This window comes from Xyrauchen texanus, chromosome 36 (assembly GCF_025860055.1).
Source record: "Xyrauchen texanus isolate HMW12.3.18 chromosome 36, RBS_HiC_50CHRs, whole genome shotgun sequence".
NCBI classification, from domain to species: Eukaryota; Metazoa; Chordata; class Actinopteri; order Cypriniformes; family Catostomidae; genus Xyrauchen; species Xyrauchen texanus.
Window position 1 is genome coordinate 34,332,110 of NC_068311.1, and position 25,217 is coordinate 34,357,326.

At 37.8% G+C, this 25,217-nt stretch overlaps 1 protein-coding gene across 1 annotated transcript; it reads left to right on the forward strand.

The window, feature by feature from the left end:
• The first annotated feature begins 10,007 nt into the window (after positions 1–10,007).
• On the forward strand, positions 10,008–24,785 carry ftr86 (finTRIM family, member 86). The gene is made up of 9 exons (XM_052106874.1): positions 10,008–10,593; positions 12,681–12,776; positions 12,860–13,093; positions 15,435–15,594; positions 15,950–16,042; positions 16,144–16,257; positions 17,284–17,349; positions 19,019–19,221; positions 24,092–24,785. Exons 1-9 carry the CDS (start codon positions 10,072–10,074, stop codon positions 24,425–24,427), a joined length of 1,824 nt encoding a protein of 607 aa, XP_051962834.1. The 5' UTR covers positions 10,008–10,071; the 3' UTR covers positions 24,428–24,785.
• The last annotated feature ends 432 nt before the right edge of the window (positions 24,786–25,217 follow it).

Consider the following 25,217-nt stretch of genomic DNA (forward strand, 5'->3'; position numbering starts at 1 on the left):
GCACTACATAAACAAAAATAGCTATATGGCCTCCCGGTTTAGCACCGGAACCACAATTTTGCAACAGCAATTGTTCTAGAACAGATTCCACCCTTCTCCTAAACATATAGAACACACACTTTTATTACTACACATTGGGAACAAAATAATGGCCTAGATTCTGAAAGTACTGAAAGATCTTGTCTGCCACTCACATGCACATAGCCTCTCACAGATAGGACATTACAAACCTGTTTCCATAAAACAGTCACTATTTACAATCTTCCCTGATTGTTTCCCCAGGTGTTCCTCATTCCCTTGTTTGTTCCCTTGAGTATTTAAGCCATTGGTTTCCCTGTTTCCTGTGTCAGTTCTCGCATGTTTTGTTGTGCTCTGTGTTAGGGTCCCTGTGTTTTTCTTTCCTTCTGAGTTTTCTTTCCTTTTTCTTTTTTTTTCTTTTATTTTTTTTTAAATAAAGCTGCACTTAGATCCTCATTCTTTGCCTGCCTTGTCACACCAGCAACTTATTTGAAATACTGTAATATGCATGGGACATGTGCATGGCTACAGTCACACATCGATGATTTAATTACAAATTGCAAACAAACATGCCACCCAAATTTCTACATTTCCACCTGCACCAAATTAAATAAACATTATATGAAGTGCAGACACTTTATTCGATCCACAACCCACTTTGAAAATAGACATGTATCATCAATTATGACTTCGATTATGACAGCAAATCACTCACATTGGATAATTTTGAATTAGCACTATGATTACTATATATATATATCTATAACTGTGATTCTACAATCATATAATTATTATTATTAAATATATGCAAAATGACGCATAACCCTGTCGAAGATACTAGTTATACTGACTTTGTGGTATGTTTCCTTAAATTTATTCAGACCAAATATCCACGGCAATAATGAATATTGGTGATCAATGTACTGGTTGCCTTGGGTTTTTTGTCAACTTTCCTTTAATCCATCCAGACCAAGTATTTCCAAATTCCACTACTATACGCTCTATTGGTGTAGTGAATGATCAGATAATCAAATGGGATCACCTTATTGGGTATATGACGTTGAAGGGTACTGAGACACAACATACCAGTCGCACTTGCTGTCATGAAACTCACCATTATGTTGTTTGTACATGTAACACCATACAACCTTTTTCTCCCAATGACACTAAACTCATAAATGTACAGTGTGGTGGTGGTGTAGTGGTCCAAGCACATAACTGGTAATCTGGTAATCAGAAGGATGCTGGTTCGAGCCCCACAGCCACCGCCATTGTGTCCTTGAGCAAGGCACTTAACTCCAGGTTGCTCCGGGCAGATTGTCCCTGTAATAAGTGCACTGTAAGTCGCTTTGGATAAAAGCGTCTGGTCATTTAAGATGCTGTTCAGGTGCTTATGCATTACCAGTGAGAACTCCTTCACCTAATTGAGGTTGGCCCAGAAGACCACCACCGGAGGTGGCAGAGAGTTCTTCTAAGTGTCAGATCATCATCAAAGGGAAGGTACAACCAGAAGCAGATTTCTCTCCATGATTCTCACATGTTCACTGAACAAGCCAAAAAAGCCTTGATGGATTCGATGAACTGAACACATGTGCTAAGCTCAATCAGACACAGGCAGGGACAAACCCAATTATCCACCAGCTACATGTATCTGATGAGACTAGGCCTGGACACCTACATCTGCATCTGGTCCTGGACTTCCTGACTGGGAGATCTCAGTCAGTCCGGATCGGGAACAGTATCTCCACCACCACACTGAGCTCTGAGGCCCCCCAGGTCTGTGTGCTCAGTCCACTGCTGTTCACTCTGTGGACTCACGATTGTGCAGCAATGCACAGCTCGAACCACATCAATAAGTTTGCAGATGACATGACCTTGGTGGGCCTCATCACCAAGAACGACGAGTCAGCATACAGAGAGGAGGTGCAACAGCTAACGGACTGGTGTAGAGCCAACAACCTGTCTCTGAATGTGGACAAAACAAAAGAGATGGTTGTTGACTTTGAGAGAGCACAGAGTGACCACTCTCCTCTGTGGAGATCGTCAAGAGCACCAAATTCCTTGGTGTTCACCTGGCAGAAAACCTCACCTGGTCCCTCAACACCAACTCTATTACCAAGAAAGCCCAGCAGCATCTCTACTTTCTTCGAAGGCTGAGGAAAGCACATCTGCCACCCCCCATCCTCAAAAAGCCCTGCAGAGGATAGTCGTCGGGGTCTCTCTTCCCTCCATCAAAGACATTTAAAAAAAAACAGCATCCGCAAAGCAACCAGCATTGTGGATGACCCCATACACCCCTCACACAAACTCTTCACCCTCCTGCCGTCTGGCAAGAGGTACCGAAGCATTCGTGCCCTCACGGCCAGACTGTGTAACAGCTTCTTCCCACAAGCCATCAGACTCCTCAATACTCAGAGACTGGACTGACACTTTAAGGAAAGCTGGCCCAGAGCTCAGGGTTCTCTGTAGTCAGATGATCCCACACATCAATGTGTGTAACATTAATAATAGGAATCTGCATTCAGATTTCCCATGCTTTGCAATTACATGTAGTTTTCTCAACTGCCAGGTATGTTCTTTGACTTGTTTCTGTAACTTGTGTTTTAAATCCTACCTGGCAAATAAATTGTTACTTTTTCATTTATTCTGTATTCCTCCGAAATCATTTATATCAATACTGGGTCTTTAAAATAGGAGAAACCGCTCTGGAGGAACCGAGCAGGAGAATACCATTTTAAGAATAATTTATATCATAACTGAAGCTTTAATGTAGGAGGAAGCCACTTAAAGACTATCAGTTTTAATTTCATTAGAAACTGATCAAAAGGTAAATTAATAGAAGAGGATTCAGAGTAATCAATAACTTAAAAGATTAAAATAATCTAAATTAGAGGTCAATTTAAAATTGGAGTCAGATTTATATAAATTTGGAGTCAGATAAAATTAATTTTTATTAATTTTAGTAGTCTTTGCATAGACCCCGCTGTATTGTATGCTCCCCCATAAAACTCAGTAAAGCTCTCATGAATCTTGTTCCCATTTTTGTCTCTGGCCATCCTTTTGTTTATTACACTTTGCACAAATATACTCCGTAGGAAGATTCCATGGACACAGGGATGCAGGTGAAATGCTCCCTTCTGGAGCAAGAATTTTCCTGTAACAATTGGGCACATGGTATGGAACATTTAATAAAAAAATACACCAAGTATACGTATAACAGCTACTCTTGTGAACATGCTGTATCTGTACAATCTTCCATATGTATCATTGTGAAGATGCTGTTCTCAGATCTGGTATCAGAGTACAGTCTGTTGCAGGCTTTGCAGTGGGAATTTATATTATTGATTATAAAAATCAAGGGAATTTTGTTATGGTATTGTACATTTTTCTAAACTGAAAGATAACCCATACAATTCACTTGTTTAAAGCTTATGTTGCATTAGCCAGCTTAAAACAATAATAATTAAAAGGTGACAGATTAACTGCCTCTGACATTTCAGAAGAGCAGAAGGGATGTTAGAATAGAAGACTCTGGTGGAAACAAATCCATTGTAATATTTTATTGTGGCATTTTTAAATTAAAAAGGAAAGGTAGACCGATGAATAACTAGAAGAAAAAAATCTTACCACCACATTTAATCTTACCTAGCAGTGTTAATGGATTTAGTTTGCACTTCAACAACTGATCTTGTGGTGTGATACTATTCTGCAGACATTTAGATGAGGACTCCACAGCTACTCCCATCCACCTGTTGCTGATATTCCAGTGTCTGTGTAGTCCACACAGCACTCTGCAAACTGTGGTCCCGCATATTTAATTGAATACCCCTGGCTTAAATTATAAGGAATTTCTTAAAGTTCCAAAATTCCCAGTTTCTAAATTTCATTCCTAACAAAGGGGAGCTAATATGTTATATGGCAATGTTTTCAACCTTTCACTCTCCTTGTCTGTGGTCCCCACATGCTTTAAAACTTCCACCATTGTGCCTGTACCAAAGCAATCCAAAATCATTTGCTTAAATGACTGGCGTCCTGTTGCTCTGACCCCCATCATCAGCAAATGCTTTGAGAGACTAATCAGAGATTACATCTGCTCTGTGCTGCCTGTCTCACTGGACTCACTGCAGTTTGCAGAATTTTGCCAAGACTTTCAACCACTGTTGCACTTGTGTATATGCATTGAAGGGGGAAGGTCAAAAATCCCTTGTCTCTTCAGTTATATCGATACATATACAGTGGGTACGGAAATTATTCAGACCCCCTTAAATTTTTCACTCTTTGTTATATTGCAGCCATTTGCTAAAATCATTTAAGTTCATTTTTTTTCCTCATTATTGTACACACAGCACCCCATATTGACAGAAAAACACAGAATTGTTGACATTTTTGCACATTTATTAAAAAAGAAAAACTAAAATATCACATGGTCCTAAGTATTCAGACCCTTTGCTGTGACACTCATATATTTAACTCAGGTGCTGTCCATTTCTTCTGATCATCCTTGAGATGGTTCTACACCTTCAGTTGAGTCCAGCTGTGTTTGATTATACTGATTGGACTTGATTAGGAAAGCCACACACCTGTCTATATAAGACCTTACAGCTCACAGTGCATGTCAGAGCAAATGAGAATCATGAGGTCAAAGGAACTGCCTGAAGAGATCAGAGACAGAATTGTGGCAAGGCACAGATCTGGCCAAGGTTACAAAAAAAATAATAGTTAACTACTGATTTGTCAAAGTAATTTAATACATTCAGCATGAAATAAAACATTGCAGGAGTGAAGGAAGCTCAACTCATAAGTCTTCCCACATTGGATTACACTCTAAATCGAATGTACACTCGATATTAGAGTGCATTGTTGGTAAGAATGAGTGAACAAAAGTAGGGAACGAGTGGCTCACTCAGACATTCCTACAAAATGGCAGACACCCGAAATAGTGCACTATTTAGTGAATAGGGGCGGTTTCAGAGTGTTGCGCTACAAGGGTTAGTGATCTACGCAGGCTGTGTACTCCATGTTTAGAGCGTGGCGGTACTGCTGTACAGAACTAATGATCTAAATACTTACGACACTGAAAACTGTAACTACACTGAAATAAGAATCTACGCAGGACTTTAAAAGCTATGAAACAGCGAAAGTAGGCATTAATAAAACGTGATCTTTCTTTGGTTTATATTTCAGCATTTTATATATACACACACACACACACACACACACACACACACACACACACACACACACACACACACATATATATATATATATATATATATATATATATATATATATATATATATATATATATATATATATATATATATATTCAAATTCATCCAGATCTGACAAGACATAGTTCACCCAAAAATGAAAATCTCATTTACTCACCCTCATGATGCCATCACAGATGTGTGTGACTTACTTCTGCTGAACTAGAATGATGAGGTTTTTAAAAGAATATTTTAGCTCTTTTGGTCTATATAGTGCAAGTGAATATGTGCACCATTTTAAATCTAAAAAAATGATGTCAGCATAAAGTATGAAATAAAGACTCCAGTGGTTAAATCAATATCTTCAGAAGCGATGTGATATGAGAAACAGAGAAAGAGGTCACCTTTGCATTCTTCTTATGTTTTTGGTGATTTACATTCTTCTCTCCATATCACCCCCTGCTGGGCAGGGAGAAGAATGTCTAGCAAAAAATGACAAATATTGATCTCTTTCTCACCTACACCTATCATATCACTTCTGAATATATGGATTTAACTACTGGAGTCTTATGGATTACTTTTATGCTCCCATTATGTGCGTTTCGGAGCATCAAAATTTAGGCACCCATTCAATTGCAGTGTATGGACTTACAGAGCAGAAATATTCTTCTAAAAATCATATTTTGTGTTCTGCAGAAGAAAGGAAGTCATACAGACATGGGATGGCATGAGGGTGAGAAAATGATGAGAGAATTTTCTTTTTTAGGTGAACTATACATTTAAGTGATCGCTCAGCCATAATTTTATATTCTGACATAATTGACACAACCCTCATTTTTTTCCAAACCCATGTGACCTGTGTTCTGTGGAACACAAAATATTTTAGACAATGTTAGAGACTGACAGTGTCATTCACCATTCACTTTCAAAATGTATAGAGAAACCCATTCACTGAAAGTAAGTCGTGACTCAGGCAAACATTCTGTCTGATATCTCATTGGAAGAAATTTATACAGGTTTGGAACAGCATGATGGTGAATGATGACAGAATTTCCAATAATAATAATAATAATAATAATACAAATAATTCTTTTTTAAATTTTAAGCATTGTCATCCATGTCATGCTGTGTGATAATTTTTCATCTATTTTAAACATTGACCTTGTATAGCTATATATATATATATATATATAATACACACAGTACAGATATTATGTTTATTATTATTATTAACATATACTTGTTGTTTCCACAACCTCATATTAACTAAGACAATAGTTTATTTGCACTTCTAGAAAAAACTTGAAAGGTGATTTAAGATCTTTAAAAACTTTGAAGAAATGCTGACTTGTCACAGCACATAAAGTACACACTTTTTCTTGAACTTTCATGTACATTTTAACCATTTTAACCATCTGTATGTTGGGAAAAAGTTTTCAGATATGTTATTTTTCTTGACTAGCAATAAATAGAAATATATATTATTATAATTTTTTTTCTTCAACAAATTAAACATTTTGCTGAAATTAAATCAATGACTGGGTGTGGTGTGTTGCGGGCTGGGTTTGGTGGGACACTCTGGGCCAGAAAATCTAGGGCCACATTTTAGTCCCAGTCTGTTCCTGGACGCAAGCCTCAAGAGCTCCTTGTGAGTTGCATAGTTACTGTGTTATGTTATATGATTTTATGATGTTATGTTACAACTGAGGATAGAAGCTGTAGCCTTTAGCCTCCTTGTTAGTCCCCCCAGCCTCCCATGCTGGTTCGAGTACCGTAAGGAATGGGTAGAACAGGAGCGTCACAATGGTGCCTTGATCCGAATGAGAGTGAGGTTTAGGGGGGTGAGTGTAACAGTAGCCAGCTGATAGATAGCTGGGATTAGCCTGGCGCATTTTTCTTTTTTACATTCACACTTGAAAAACGTACTGCCAAACTACGACTGTTTCTAATACAAGACTCACTAAATAAATTCATAAGTATCTAAGAGAGATTATACTATAATCAAATATAACCACAAACTGAATTAATCGGGGTCCAAGCAGTTTGGAAAAGTGGAAAGAAAATGGCCAAAATTCCCCCAACACATCTGTTCTTCATCAATTGGCTAAGTAATTTCAGAAATACTTACTCTAGTTTAAGAGGCTGTAACAAAGTGATCAGGTGATCTCTGTATCTAAAAGCTAATGGGAAAATAAAGCTGGCTCTTGGCTCTTTGACCTGTAAGGTGGGAAATCCTTTTCTACAACCATTGGGCATTCCGATTTCTCCCATTCATTTTAATCGCCATGGTTCGTCTCCGCTAAACAGTCTCTGGTATAAAGCGATTTTGGCCGTTCTAGAACATCCACCTGACTAGCTGTTGATTAGCCATGCCCACATGGCTTTCCAAAATAGTGTACTCCATCGATGAGTGCGCACAAACACACTAGAGACTGTTGTGTTGGAGCAGATGGAGGGGGAGGGTCCACTTGAGCAATTTGTCTTCTGACCCTGAGCGGTTCCGTGGGAGCAGGATCATACTGGCACTTATACGAGCATATATGGGCTGCCCAGTGAACACGCTTAATCATCGACAGGCAGAAAGTCTTCTAACTTGCTTACCTGACTGCAGCCCGCTTACATAGTTTACAGAGCCTACTGCTGTTACAGAGACAAGTGTGAAATTTCATGGCACCTATTTCAGTGATATCTGACAGGTAATTGAGGCCTTTTACCTTTATAAAAATACCTTTTAATTTGTATGTATTCCATCCTTCATAAGTGTTCCTTAAGATCTACTTTTTTAAACTTGTGTTAGACTCTGATTTGTGCAAAATATTGCATGTATCATCTAGAGACCCTATGATAAAGTTATACAGAATTGATTCATCACATTTTTAGAAACATTTTATAGACTTAAATAAAATAAGAGGTATACAGTTTTTTCACTCTGGAAATTATAGCCCATATTGTTGTGAATACATATTAGCAAAAACATTAAAGTGTGCATTCTAGCGCCACGTGGGGTCGAACTATGTGTTTGTGTGTGTACCTGAATGGTGGCAGAATTTGGGACCATCCTGCCAAACAGGCTCTCTTACACAACAGGTGGGAAAAAAATCTTTATATATAATACCTTATTAGCAGCTGTTCCAATGGACTGTGATATGCAGTGGTGGAAAGAGAACTGATTTTTTTATACTTAAGTAAAAGTACTGCTACTGAAGAAACAATTAACTTGAGTATAAGTATAAGTGCTGAGAAATATTATGACTAGTAAGAGTAAATTAGTGGTTTGCCGAAATACTACTCTAGTAATTATGTTAGAAGTTACTTTATGAAAAGTATATATATATATATATATATATATATCGTGATTGAACAGCTAAACATTTTTAGCATTGTAGCCCATTTGCACAATTTGACAAATCGACTGACAAGGATAACACTATCGGCAAGTAGAACGCAATTCAAAATCTTCGAAATCTCTAACGAATCGCCCAATTGTGCAAAATAATAGTCATCTAATGTCAGATTATCATTAAGAGCACAACAGTGAACACCCACTTCTTCAGCCATCTGGGAATCAGAAGATTTTCCCCCATTAATTTCTTCCATAGTCTTTTTATAAAATCCTTCATAAAAGTTGTGAGCCATGAACCAAACCAGCCACCTCTGAGGAGAATCACAACTTCACAAACTTTAAGGCAAAAAAGGATTTGAAAATCAGACATAAAGACAAAGGTACAAGACTGTGTACTTACCGTCTTTCATGAGGGCACAAACTACAATCCTATGAATCATTGAGAATGATTTCAGTGAATTAAAAATGATGGGAATATATAAAACTATTGATTTTAGGTTGCTGGTTATAAGTATAGAAACAATATATTTTAAGTTTATCACAAAATATTCCGATATGTACAATATAAGTAGTTTAAGGGTGAAGGCAGACCGACTCAATTACGTCATTCACAGTGCATCATGGGAGTGGGCGGTCACTCCGAGGCATGTTTCGTTGGCCGCAGTTCTCTGATTGGTGGATCTTTCTCTGCTGTACCATGGATAATGTAGTTGGTTACCTTGAATTACGCTATCAAACATGAAGTTGAGATGATGCAGACGGGTGGCTTCAACGAAAGCATACAACAATCTTTTAGCTCACAGTAGGTCTGTCTTTAAAGTTTTAGAAGTTATCGTTGAAAACCAATTCGTTTATGGGATAAATAAATGGGATTTTTACTTCCAGAACCTCATTGTTGCACTATATTAGCAAAAAATAATACATTTGTACCAGGTACAAATAAAACAATTTGATTTGTTGATTAATCATTTAGATCATCAAGCAGAAAATAGAATGAATTTCAAAGGCACAACTGGAGCCTCATTCTCATTGGTCAATTGATACCAATGTCAGAGTGCCATTCAAGTTACAAGTTTTGGTCACATGACAGAGTGACACTTTTGAATACCCACGTGTTTTTCCTGTACATCCTTGTATTACACCATCCCCATTGAAATCAATTGATTCGTAGGATTCTCTGACGTAGTTTAAACTAGTGCGTATAGGCACCCTTAGTAAAATTGCATTTAAAAACATCCAGTCTCTAACCAGACAGACAGGTCTCTCCACCTTCCTTTAATTCTTTTCTACCTGTGTCACTTTGACCACAGAAAACTTGTGGTGGTTCTTAAGATTCGTAATCAAGGACTTTCCAAAGAACCTGCAATACCAGTTTAAACCACGCCTGTTTTGGTTTTTAAGGGAGACGTAAGTGCAGTATTTGGATTCAGCTATTACAAAGGAAGCCTGTCTGTAATCTTCTAGAAAACTTGGATTGTCGACCTACCAACATCTGAAATCATGGCTACATCTGCCTGGTCTCCAGAAGCCTTTGCTTGCCCAATATGTTTGGAAATACTGAAAGACCCTGCTACACTTCCATGTGGACATGCCTACTGCCTTCTCTGCATCCAGAAGCATTGGGATCAGACAGCGACTAAAGGCTCCTATGAATGTCCTCAATGCAGACAACATTTTAACCCAAGGCCCCTCCTGGCTAGAAGCAACGTTCTCATGGAGGCTATAGAGAAACTGAGATTGAGTGAACGGGATGGGCCAAACTCTTCTTTGTATCAGTCTATCACCTCATCTCCAGATATGCAGCCTTCTACTGATTTAGCAGGATCTGCTGAGATTCCTGCATCCCAGAGTGGTCTATATCCCGCTCTCCCCTCGAGCTCACCGCAGCTGTGTCCGCTGCATCAGCAGGTGTTGGAGCTGTACTGCTGTGATGATAAAGAATGCATTTGTGATGAGTGTAGCCTGCTTGGCCATAAAGGCCATGAGGTGGTCCTTCCAGATGAAGAAAGACAAAAGATTCAGGTATGTTACCGCATTTGAACATTTTATCAAAATGTTGAATTACATCAAAATCAAAATAAATAAAACTGCAATTTTGCTTAAATAGATTTTCAACTTTGCCAAATCTTTCAACAGCTCAAAATAACCACTTTGGGTTCACCATTTCTTGTTCATTTTTATCACATTTGGCATTTCAAAAATCTTACGTAATCTATAAACTAATGAATATTCATTGTTTTTAGATCAGTCAATGTGAACCCATTTTGGACATTCTTCATAACAAATCTATTCCCCCACTTAAAGGAATATTCCGGGTTCATTACAAGTTTAAGCTAATTTGACAATTTATTTAAACTCTTTCTTCCTTCAAAAGAAAAAGCAAAAATATGGGTTACAGTGAGTACACACAATGAGCCTCATTCATGAAACTCGAGTGGAACAAATTTTTGTGTAAATCGTTCATAAAGCCGTTCTGCCGTAAATTCTCGGATTCATGAACATTTTTGAATTTTCAAAATGTTTGTTGGTATGAATGAAATGCATACCTGCTGCCGAAATCGTGCGTAAGACATCCAAATGAGTTGTGCTTTCAGGCAAACTGCCATGACTACATTTTTATAGAAGTTAATTATTAGTAAATTGAGACAATTTTCCTCTTGAATTTATTTTTCAAAGTATATAGTTTTTCCTCACTTCTGCTTATCGTGTGCTTGATTTCTCAAAAACATTAATGCCCTCTAACATGACTTAAATGAGCTCTATAATCTAGGTTTCATAATGTAGTATAGGCATTGGTAAATCACATTCAGTTTATAATGTATGGTCAATGCTAATGCTGATAAACCCATAAATAAACACTGTGGACTAGTGCTTACACAATACAATGGGACACTGTCGGATAGCTTGCAAATCTGTAATATCTTACAATCGGTCAAAGATCTTCAGGCATTCTATTAATTTCTCTGAAATGTTTTCCAGTTGCAAGTATATCACTGTTACCATCATGATTTACCCAAGAAGTTTCATGAACTATACTGGCACTATGAACTGAACCAAAGGAGGTTAATGGACATCCTCCTCTTGGCGTGAACTGAAATTTCTTTTTACACGTCAGACCATTTTTATTGACTTCTTTTTATCTGTTTGATTCACAAAAGAGCGTCTTATGACAGTAAACAACATGTAATGACAATTTTGAGACGCTGTTGTGTTTGCTAAAACATTTTTCGATGTAAATGCACTTCATTCATAAAAATTATTTAATTACTGTTCCGCATAGATGTTAAACGCATTTTTCTAGCGAGTCGTGTGCCTTTTTATATGCCGTTTTCATGGCTGTGGATTGTGATAATTGTGATTGAACGTGAACACGCCTCATCTTTACGAACACGTTTAACTAACAAATCAGGACAGAACGAAGCGTTTGTGAATCTGGCGGACCGTTTTCGGGGAGGTCCATTTTACGTGCAAATTACTCATATATTTTATAATGTTCCATGTATGAGGCCCAATGTAATTGAATGGGGTCAATTGTAAACCTTAAAATACTCAGTTTCAAAAGTATAACCACAAGATGAGAACAATATACATGTACATGTTAACATGATTGTAATGTGATAAAATGGCTTACTAACTTTTTCTGTGTAAAGTTATATCTAGTAATACAACTTTGTTGCCATGACTGCGTATCACCATAAGCCCTAAAATGACCAAAAAAATACTCAAGGGATTTAACAGAAGAATTAAAAAAAGAGCTTTTATAAAATGATGCTTCACATTTCTGGCTTTTAAACCCATCGGAAATTGGCCCCATTGACTTCCATTGTAGGTGCCTCACTGTAACCTCGATTTTAGTTTTTTTGCTGTTTTTAAGCGGAGAAAATATATTTTTGTGGTAATCAACGCAAATTAAGGTAACCTGTACCAAACCCAGTATATTCTTTTGAGAACAACACTGTTTAAAAGGGGTCTTAGCTCCTGCTACATCGGGCTTATTATCCTAGATACTATTACTTATTGGACACCTTGAATGTAATCAAAAATATTTTTTATCAAAAATAATGTCCTCGGCTTTGGTTCATTGACTCTATATATCTCTGATTATACAGCAAGAGCTCATACTGGTGAATGCTCAGGTACACAGGAGCATTGCAGAAAGAGAGAAGGTCATTCAAAGACTTCCCCATGTCTCACAGGAACACAAGGTAAGAAGATTGCTTGGAAATATTTAATCATTGGTACATTTAATCATCCTCTTAAGAATGGTTTATGAATTTGTCACTTCTAGAGCTCAGTGCAGAAGCTGATGATGGACAGTCAGATGATCTTTGCTGATATTTTGAGGAGTGTTGAGCTCAGCCGCTCTCAGGTGTGTGAGCTGCTTCAGGCACATGAGAATTCTTCCTGTTGCCACATAGAGGCCCAAAGCTACAAACTACAACAAGAGATCATCCAACTACACAAAAAACAAGAAGAACTTAAGAAACTAGACGACATTCAAGATCCCATTAGTTTTTTCAATGTAAGTTCCTCTTTTCATTATGCAAGCATCAATAGTTCAGGCTTATAACACAGGTCTACACCATGTAAATGATGGTCTACACACTGTCTACACCAGAAGCAGCTGACGCAACAAGACCAACATATTTTTTATTATATATTCAGCTGAGTGGTCTACATTAAGAAGTGCCCATTGTGACCCATTTCTTATATATGACTTGATTTACAAATATTATTATTTGTAATAACAATTAATTACTATGAAGTTAATGTAGTTGTATATCTTATGATCGTTACATCAAAGTCAATTTGTGATTTTTCTTGTCTCTTGCATAAAAAATGTAAATATTTTATTTTCTAACTATTTGCTGCAGCCAGTGTTAAATATACTCTCCGTAATTTTTTTTCTAAACTTCTAAAGAACTGAATAGTCATTTGGAAAAATATGTATACAGTCATGGCCACTCATGTAAGATGTAGAGTTTAGTCATGCCAGTAACTTTATTCTACATGGAGCAGGGGTGCATCATGGGGGCTGCCCTGTTAAAATCACATGACCAGCTGAATACTCACTCACTCTCAGTTACTGCCCTTTTATTGGACACTTTCATTAATGTATTAAATTCATTATATTTTACTGTGCCTGGTGAATTTCTTCAATGGTATTAGTAACTGAAAACCACTGTGTTTGAATGAAGCAGCATCCAGGCCACTAGGTGTCAGTTTAAGCCACATTGACATACTGGTGAAAATTTTTAAAATTAAATGTGCATTCATTCATTTAAAAAAATATGAATAAAATAAAAATTACTATGAAATTACTAAATTTAGTCAATTTGACAATTTTAGTCAGCAAAAAGTTGGCAATAATATGCAAAATGAAACATGTCTGACTATAACCGTAAGAAGAACCAAAACATTTATGTGCTACTTAAATTACTTAAACATAAAGATAAAACATGAGAAAACTTTCCTGAAAACTTGAGCTTCTGAAATAATAGCATATAATGAATATACTGAAGTGTTGGGTATGTTTTAGAACAGGGGTGGGGAACCTTTTTTCCATTAAGGGCCATTTGAGTATTTACGAAATGATTTGCGGCCATACAATTGTTTGCAATTTCTGATTGTGGGTTGAAATGAATGTACACATTCCATTACGTGCTCACACACCAAAAACACTAAAAGGTCTGTCTATTGGCACTTTACACTTCCACTGCACATTACAGTTCGACAACTCGACTTATTTTAATAACTTTTCCACTACTGTTTAGTGCCACTTCAACGTGGGTGGGATTATAGGCTGATTGTCATAGTTGCACCGCCTCTAGTGCCGTGACATCATCTTAAACGCGACACAAACTGACCAAAACAATAAGACAACCGCTAGCTGTTAGCTACTAGCTCATTGTGCTGCATAAAGCAGTTGTTGCATGGTGGTTTTACACAAGTGTAACAGTTAAATTGGCCTGGTTGTTTTAGAAGCTTCCAGTAGCTGGTCAACTAAATAAAGTGAAGCTTTCAAGCAGAGTATAGAGTTAACATAACATCCATTGCGTCCATTTGGTCGAACCACTTCCACTTACTTCTGTTTAAACCACTCTCGCTGTTTTCGTTTTGCTCGTCGCTAACGAGAGGAACGTCTGCACCTCGTTTATTGATTACGGCGTGGTTTCACGGACAGCCATTGTTTTTTACAATTCGAAAGTCACGTGAACAAATTATACTGCTATCGCTGTTGCTAACTTTAAAACTAGTGGGTTGATGTCCCATCCAGTGATGCTGGTAGTGACGTTTCTCTCTGACCAATCAGTGATCTGCAGGATTTTGACGTCACATTTAGTATCAGCTTGGCTTGAAACCTCGTCCGAGGTGGTACCAGTTACTATCCACAGTGGAAAACCCCCAAAAAGCGAGTCGAGTCGAGTAGAGCTGTACCCGCCAGTAGAATAGCCCCATTTTATACAGTATTTTGTGTAATTTAAAATAATTTTTAAACATTATTTTAAAGGAATATTTTTTTTCAGGTTAACTGAATGAAGGCCATTTTGTGCTTATCAAATTATTTCTCAAATAGCCTCGCGGGCCGGGAAAAATGGTCTCGTGGGACTTATTCGGCCCTGAGGCCTGACGTTCCCCACACCTGTTTAGAGAAATTACGCATTCTGACTAACTTGTAACTTTATTGTCCCTGCATATGTAAGTCAAAATATGTATATATGAGGGTGAGTAAATGATGAGAGAATTTTCATTATTGGCTGAACTATTCCTTTACAATGTGCACTGCACGACTAGTTTTACTGTAGATAAATGGGCTGGAGGAATGCAACTGTTGTATTGATTCAATCTTTTAACTTCTGCAGACGTTCAGAGCCGTGGATTCTATGGAACAGACTGAAAATGGTCCAATGGAGATGTTTACTCCAGAGTCTGTGGTACCTGGGGTCAAATCGGCTTTGGAGTCTTTCAGACAGGAGTTGGATAATCTCACCAAAACCAACCTGGCTAGTATCTTTAGAGTTGGTGAGTAATGTTTTAGCTGAGCCGCACTGCCCACTTGCAAAATCATCAATATTATACATTGTTATGAAAGTTCTTCGAGTAATGTGAGTATATTTGGTAACAAAAAAAACTCTCTATATTCCTTTTGCCCATGTTAAAAGAATAGTTCAGCAAAAAAAAATTATGGCATCATTTACTCACTGTCATGTCCAAATATATTCAAAATTCGCAGAATGTTTGAGGGGCTTTTTTATAATAGAATCAAAAAGTCACTGGAGGATGATTTTAAATGAATGAATTTTCACTTAATACTTACAAAAAGATCCTAAGGTTCTGTGTCAATAGACATTCTTTACAATCTCATGTTATCTTGTAGTGAATGATGCAGCTGCACTGGCACAAACATCCATTAAGGCGCATGATGAAAGTGTCATCTCCAGCAATTTACAGACGCCCTTACAAAACCCAGGCAAGCACAGATTACCCTCATGGTTCAATTGTAATGTAGTTTTAATGTATGATGAACTCCCATCACCAGACTGTCCCTTTTAAAGTCTATTTTCTTCCTAGCTACACAAGTAAAGTCTGACTGTCCTAAAGCAGATGTTAAACCCAAAGTCAAAGCTTCCTCTCTGGCAACAGGAGAACATCGCAAAGAGCAGGGTAGTTCATCTCTGAATCCAGGTAAAATGCATCGCAATTCAATGAAGAAAAAAACCTACAACAAAATGAATTCTCATAAAGGGGCACCAAATCGTTGTTGTAGGGGTCTTTACAATGATACCCTGAAGGTAATCGAGAAGTTGGTGACCAAACCAACTACATGTAAAAAAATGTGTGTATAGCCTGTTTAATTTTAATGATAAATGACATTAGTTATAGGTTGATTATTGAAGTACAGCAGGGTTTTAGGAAATATATCGGAATATAGAGTTAAGGACCGTTGAAACCTAAAGGGAATGTTCCATTTTCGTTCCTGGAGCTAAAAAATGGTTAGCTAGGGATAAGCTTAAAGGGTTGGTTCACCTAAGAATGAAAATTCTCATTTACTCACTGTCATGCCATCTAAGATGTATGACTTTCTTTCTTCTGCTGAACACAAAGATTTTTAGAAGAATATCTCGGCTCTGTAGGTCCATACAATGCAAGTGAATGTTGATCGGACCTTTTGAAGCTCCAAAAAAAGCATATAAAGTCAGCATAAACACAATCCTTCACACTCCAGTTGTTTTAATCAATGTCTTCTGAAGTGATCCAGTTGGTGTTAGGTGAGAAAAGACCAAAATATAACCCCTTTTTCAGTCATTGGAGTCTCTAGGCACGACCATGATTTCAAGCTCGACCTTTATGAAATCTTTTTACCCCAGTGTTGGCTATGAAAACAGCATCTTTTTATTTTCCTGCTCAGTTATGTCGAAATATTGTGTACAAAGTTGATGAAATATAATTTATATATGATTAAATTGTTAAAGATAATTAACTTTGTTTAAATTACTTTGTGTAAATAACTTTAATATATTCTTTAATTTAATTGTAATACACAATTTCACACTCATACTCACTAATTTTTACCCAAAATAAGTTTGACTCCCCTTGTTTAAATCCTGCATGGGGTGACTCCTGAAACTTCATATGTTACCTACTTCCCTCCATGACTGCAGCTATATTTATTATTTTATAGTCTTTACAGTGTTTCTTGTGTCTCTACAGTGGAGGGATCGATGCCCTGTTGTCTGGTTAATCCATCACCTAAAACCAGAGAGGAAATGCTGAAATGTGAGCTTGTTGTTTATACTTGCGTGTGTGTGTGTGTTGTAAAATACAGTTTGTGAACCCTTTGGAATTACCTGCATTTATGTAGAAATGTGCTCTTTGATCTTCAATTAGGTTACAATAATGAACACAATCTGTTTTAACAAATAACACACAAATTATTAAAATATTGTATTGTTCTTGTACATACTGAATACAGCTTTTAAACATTCACAGTGTGGGTTGGAAAAAGTATGTGAACCCCTAGCCTAATGACGTCAACAAACGCTAATTAGAGTCCGGAGTGCTAACCTTGCATCCAATTAATGAAACAAGATTGATGTGTGGGTTAGGGTTAATTTGACTTATAAAAAGCAATCACACATTTTGAGTTTGCTATTCACAAGGAGTTTCTGCTGATGTGGACCGTGCCTCGCAAAAAAAGAGATATCAGAAGACCTACAATCAAGAATGGTTGCTTTGCATGAAGCTGGAAAGGCTTACAAAGTTATCTCGAAGAGATTAGATATCCATCTGTCCACAGTTAGACAAATTGTCTAAAAATGGAGATGATTTAGTACTATAGCTACTCTTTCTAAAAGTGGCTGTCCAGCCAAGATGACTCAAAGGACACACTGCAGAATGCTCAATGAGATAAAAAAAATAACCCCAGAGTGACAGCTAAAGACTTGAATGAATGATTGGAACTGGTTAACATCTGTTCATGAGTCTACTATATGGAAAGCATTAAAAGGATATGTGTCCATGGCAGCACACCACGAAGGAAGCAGCTGCTTTCCAACAAAAACATTGCTGCACATCTGAAGTTTGACAAAGACAACCTTGACACTCCATAATGCTACTGGGAAAATGTTTTGTGAACTGATTAAACTAAGGTTGAATTGTTGGGAAGAACACGCACTAAGTATGGCAAAAAAAGGGCATTGCATACAAACATGAAAACATCATCCCAACTTTGGAGGGAGCATCATGATTTGGGGATGATTTGAGGCCTGGACAGCTTGCCATCGTTGAGAGAAAAATTTATTCCCAAGTTAATCCAGATAATTTACAGCAGGGGTCGGCAAACTTTTTGATGTGATTGCCACTTTTCATTTTCCTGGTCAATGGCTGTTTGTGTTTTCTCTCAATCGTTTAATGTAATTTTGAGTGTGACCATGGTTTAAGGAGGGGTGTACCTGTATGCTGGGTTGGAAATCTCAAGGATTAATAGTGGTGTTTTCCTTTATTACATCACGTGTTCTGTAAGCAAAAAGAAACTAATGAAACACGGAATGTACGTTGTTATCCGCGCAGACTGACCGAAGCAAAGCGGCCGTATTGACTCGAATTAACCGAAGGTTAAACGTTGTCGGCTCGCGTGAATGGTTTGCACATGCTGCGCAAGTCTGTTGGGTATACTGCAGTCTCATCACATTTGAACTTTTTGTTTAGCCTCCCATTCAGCTCATGAAAACACACTGTGTGATCATGAGGAAGGATTACGTCAAGATGTAGATTGGAATGCAGATGCGGAATTTCATATAAATAAAATAATTCCAAAGGGTTCACATTGTTTTTCTTTCTACTGTATGTATATATTATTATTATTATTAATAATAATAATAATAATATATATTTTTTTTTTACAAAATATGATATTTAATGTTTGACTGTGTGGGTTTTCTTTCAGACCGAATTGAGCCTACACTAGATTATAACAGTGCTTTCCATCAAATTCGTTTGTCTGATGGATATCGCAAAGCAACACTGTGTGCAGTGAACCAGAATTACCCTGAGCATCATGAGCGCTTCACCTTCTGGAGGCAGATCATGTGTGTGGAGGCGCTGGCCGGAAGCCCGTACTACTGGGAAGTGGAGTGGACTGGACAGAGGGTACAATACTATGACAAAGCATCCTACATACAATTTTGAGTTTGCAACATTTCAGAATTTTTCACCACCTTTCACAAATGCCTGTGTCATGAGTATTTGCTCCTCAAAGCAGTTTGAAATGAGATTTTGATAAAATCTGCCTAAAGGTGCAATCAGTCAGGACTGTCAAATGAATACCTCACTTAAATACTTGAATGAAAACTTTATTCACTTATAGACAATTGAAGCAATCTGTTGGTGTTGGCAGTATGGTTCTGTTCTGGGCAAACTCAACGCCCATCCAATGAGGAATGCATGGACAGATCAGAACAATGTACAATACTTCACTGGATAATAGATTAAATGGCACTGAATATAAATTAAAATACTGTGTCTAGTTGGAAAATCTAGAGCAAGGCCAAATAACACATTGATGATAGGATTTCCAACTGATAATCAATTGTTTTAGAGCACAGAACAACAAGACAGATGTAGAGAAAAACTAAGGCAAAGCTGTCATACAAGAGGTGGAGCTGGGGATGGAGAAGGGTGTTAAGTGCATCTTGCATCAATGCAGTGGAAAGGCAGATAAAGCATTGAATAAATGGAGGATTTGCTCTGATTTGTAGTGGTAGACGTCATGATCAACTGAGCATCAGTTGATTGCAGCCTGACTAATATCACCTGCCTGAATTGACGCTACATTTGATTTCACTCTAGATCGTGTTCTCAATTTGTGTTTCATTCATACACATGCCAACATGTTTTTAAAAATAATTTGTTTCTAACAAGTTGCTCCATAAATACCACAGCGGTTTTCATTTCTTCAGGTACCTACAATTATATGTTGTGGTGGTTGCAGTCCTTACTTATTAGCAACATTTTTAAAACACAGCGGCTTCAAAATTCTCATTTGAGGTACAGTATTACTGTGTGCAATTTATGTTGTAGTACAAAATGTTCAAGTATCTTCAAGTAGTCAGTCCCTCCAGGATTTTGCAATCACTTGAATTAATGCAAATTCAACAAATCTCCGCATTATTTGCGGTAGCTTGCAATTCTTCATACCCTTACGAATATCCAGATTTCATGGCAAATTTGCAGCAAATTCACCACTGATAATTTTCAATGAATCAACAGCTCATTTGCATGTGAAAATAACAAGTGGAAAATGGCTAGTCTAGATTTTTTTGGTAAGGGTCAGTTCAGTTTTTTTTCCACATGAACAGTGAATCTGAGATTATTAGATGGCTTTTCTCCACATTTGACAGCGGCAAAACAAAATGGTTGAAAAGATTGACACCGTTTAGATGTATCCAACTAAACCGCTGCCATTCTATCATCTCCACGACACAGATACAGCAGTGATTAACCCTGCACCTCAGACCACACTTAGATGATCCTGAAGCGTGTGAATACTAAATGCTACCTGTACTTAATTTGTCTTCGGTCCTGTGAATAATTAGACTAGGATTTAAAATTGTATTTTAACATTCGTGTAAAGGCAAATTTCATTGTGTAAGGCCAGAAATTTTCATATAAAAAGAATTAAGGGTCTTCCATTGAACTCGTAGGGTACCTCTTAAAGGTGCACACTGTAACTTTTGTCTTTGTGTCATCTTGGACTTACACTGACACAGTGGTTTGGATGCAGCATTGTATAAATTCAATAGTTTTAGTTTCAGATGTCATTGTAGAAATGTATTATTCACAGTCAGTCATGATTACTTTAATCAATGAGTGAAAGTGTCCAATAACAGGACGGTTACTGAGATTAAGTGAGTACTGTTCACTGGTCATGTGATCTAACATGGCTGCCCCCATGTGTGGAAACCCTCCATGTAGAATAAAATAGCTTTTATAGAGTACAACTATTAAATGTGTGGTATTTATGTGTAATTGTCTTGCTGGCTTCATATTCATTATGCATTACAGAAGCCCTGCACCGCACCGTTAATTGTATTTTTTTTTCCATTTCTTTTTTTTTTTAATTTGAAAGTCTCTAGTGCCTTCCTGAGCCTATTTCCTACACACAAAAAAAGATTCTTTCTAACATTTATTTTCTCTCTAACATTTTTCTTAACACATGATTTTATAATTGTTTTACTTGCTAGCTAACAGTTAGCATGGTGTACCAACCTCGGCCACCAGATGATGAATATCGATGCTGCTATTGATATTGTGCTTTATTACATTTGATGGCCCATGTAAATATGCGCTAGATAGACGTCTTTTACCTTTGCGGTGCCTCTCTCTGTGTTTTCAGTGCTGTGATTAAAGGAATGACTCATGTTAGCGTTGCCCAAATCAATGAACTCTTTGGAGTGATGTGTCAGCTGCAAAGGTACCACGGCAAATTCGCCACTGATAATTTCACATGCAAATGATTTTTGCGGCAAACTTATGGAAAATTGTCCATTGTTGACGGAGGTCCGTTTTCGCACAGTTGTTACGGAACCACTAGCACCAATGATCTGCACTGCCCCAATTTACTGCATCTCTGATTCACACACTATGGAGAAAGTCAAACAGTAGCCCATACATTATATTTAAGAGATGCACATTTCTCAGTGCTTTCCCTCATTTCATTTCATCCCTTTTAATCACAGCACAGAAAACACAGCAAGAGGTGCCACAACAGTCAAAGATATCTATGTCATGTTTACATGGGGCTTACAAATGAAAAAAGAATAATATCAATAGCAGCATCGATATTCCCAGTGCTGAAGGTCATCAAACAACCAGAAATAACTCCTGTTGCCCCACTTGACAATGAATACCATATGAAACATATGTTACCTGAGGTATATTCATTTAATTGTAGTATTTCATGTATAAGTAGACTCTAAAAAGATTGTTTTGCCAATCTTGCTCAAACATGGTATGTTTCTTTCCTTAATTATTATACAACTATAAACCAACAGATCAAGTACCACCAGGGCTGTAGCAAAGTTTTCTGAGCCCCCTGACTATATATTGCTCTGGGCCCTTTACCTATTCTCTTAATACAGTTTTGAATTTGTTTTGGGCACCCCTGGACCTTTGGGCCCCTAGAATCTTTACCACCTTTCACCCAACTAGCTATGGCCCTGAGTACCACAGCTGTCATCCAGGGCTGGACTGGGAAGAGAAAACGGCCCAGGATTTTACATAGCAACTAGCCCAAAAGTTGTTGAGTGGTTGGTGGGGGGTTGAGCCAAAAGGTTCGCTGGCCTTTTGTGCATATCGTGGGGCCATTTTGTGGTCCATTGTGCATAACGCGCAGGCTCATTGTAGCTTACTGCAGCCCATTCGGCCTGTTTCACGTCCAACCCACTGGCCCGCTCGTACCCAAAGTGCGTCGGCCCACCTGGAAAATGCCCGGTATGCCAGATTACCAGTCCAGCCCTGCTGTCATCCATCACCTTGTAAGCAAAGGATTCCATGCTTACTGATAGTGAACCGAGGTTGAAACTGCATGCTAATTGTTAGCCAGCAAGCCAAAAAAAATAAATGGATAAATGAATTCTCATGTGTTGCATCGAGGAATTAAAAAAAAAATAAATAAATTATTTAAGAGAGAGAGAAATATTTTTGGAGAGGAAAAAATTTGTTAGTGAAAAATGTTTGAGGAGAAAAAAATGTGATTTCTTTTTTTTTTTTGAGGGAATTTCTTAATTTTTTTTTGAGTAATTCAGACACAAGTTGGCATGGCCCTTTTTTTTTTTTTTTTTTTTTTTGTCATTTGCCGATCACATGCCTGAACTTTAAAGCTCAAATAATACACAACAGAAGAATGAAGTGCTTTTTTTAAATTACAAGCTTTGCCTTTTTAAACCCTCCAAAAACTGGCCCCATTGTAAGTGCCTCACTGAAAACCATATATTTTTTGGAGACAGACAAGTCTAAATAATTTTTTGGATAATCAACATTATGCCATAAATGCGGTCAGTTGAGCTTAACGTGTATTGAACTCTGAATATTCCTATGAACCAGAATGGTCCGATCCAACTTCTACAACGTGCAAAAATACTGACAGGCCGAAAGTACATCAGTCTTCTGAATGGATTAATAAAGAATTTCACAATGACCCGCGGTCACATATTTGTTTGCCATTTACACAGTCTAGAGCTGTCAGCGAGTATTGACGCTGACTACCACCCCTGGAGTCGTGAGTTCAAATCCAGGTTGTGCGGAGTGACTCCAGCCAAGTCTCCTAAGCAACCAAATTGGCTCGGTTGCTAGGGAGGGTAGAGTCACATGGGGTAACCTCCTCGTGGTGGTGATTAGTGGTTCTCGCTCTCAATGGGGCCTGTGGTGAGTTGTGTGTGGATTGTGGAGAGTAGCATGAGCCTCCACATGATGTGAGTCGCCGCGGTATCATGCACAACGAGTCACGTGATAAGATGCATGGATTGACGGTCTCAGAAGTGAAGGCAACTGAGAATTATCCTCTGCAACCGGGATTGAGGCGAGTAACCGCACCACCACGAGGACCTACTAAGCAGTGGGAATTGGGCATTCTAAATTGGGAGAAAAGGGATTAAAAAAAAAATCTATGCCACTGGAGTCGGTGGATGATGTTAATGCTGATTGTCTGTGCTTTTTGGAGCATCAAAAATCGTGTTACCCTCCTCATCCATTATAAGAACCTACTGAGCTGAGATATTTTTCTCCGAGTGTGTTCTGCTAAAGAAAGAAAGTCATACACCTCTGGGATGGCATGAGGGCGAGTAAATGATGAATTTTCATTTTGGGGTGAACTATTCCTTTATGTTATTTTGTTCTCCAACTGATCTCTAACTTGAAGTTCTTTTAGTGTCCATAATTTCAACACATCTGTAAATATTAGTGATGGTGGTGTCAATTCTGTTTTTTTGATTGATTAAATTGCTTAAATTGCTATCTTCAGGTGACCATCGGTGTGGCGTATAAAGACATGGCACGTTCCGCAGCCGATGACAGCACCAGACTGGGTCACAACACACAGTCCTGGAGTCTGTACTGGTCCGGCAAAGCGTTCTCTATGTGGCATGCTGGGAAAGAAACTGTACTGGCAGGTCCAAAAGCCAGACGCATCGGGGTGTACCTGGACCAGCAGACCGGTGTACTGGCATTTTACAGAGTCTCCCATAATCAGGCCCAAGAAATATGTAGTGTTCATACACATTTTGATGGACCGCTCTTCCCCAGTTTCCGCTTCTGGTCTGGAGTCGGTTCCTCCATCACTATCTGTGAGCTCCACTAAAGACATTTGAATTATTGTCAGATGTCCACCTCTGAAAGTTAAACTCAGACAGGGGGAAATTACTGAAAATAACCCAAGTAAAGATACATGAAGAATATCGACTGTTGAGAATACACTTCTGTTGTGATCTATAATTATTATATCCAGAAATCTCTCATGCCAGGTTAAAAATTAGCATTCTGTATACTTCTCTTTTTCACTTTTTTATAAGAATTTAAATAACTTTGTGTGTGTGTGTGTTGTAATAAAATCATGTGCTTTGCATTTTTAAGTTTTACTCTAAGGGCAATATTTGCCCCTGGATTTCATTTTACCATTATGGCATGTTCTTTTTCTGACCATTTAATACATAAACGGTGTCTCATCCATTCATTAAATATATTAATCAATTAATTTATATAAAATGTTTTACTGTACGTGTGTGTGTGTGTGTATATATATATATATATATATATATATTAGTGCTGTTGAAGTTAACATGTTTATAACGCGTTAACACAAAATTAGTTTAACGCCACTATTTGTTTACACTGTTAATGCGTAATATGAATCATTGAATAAACCGTAGTTCATGAGATGCGAGTCAATTCGCATAAATGCTGTTAATGTCACATGCATTGACCATCGGGAAAACAGATGCTGGGTTTGCTGGGCAGATACCTGCACCAAGCATTTGTTCAATGTAGTGCAGCAGTAGAACATGCCCGAGAAGCATAGACAGAGCTGGGAACTTTGTAACATGATTGCAGCAGCAAGACAGCTGCCATTTGAACACCTGCCTTGCACTGCG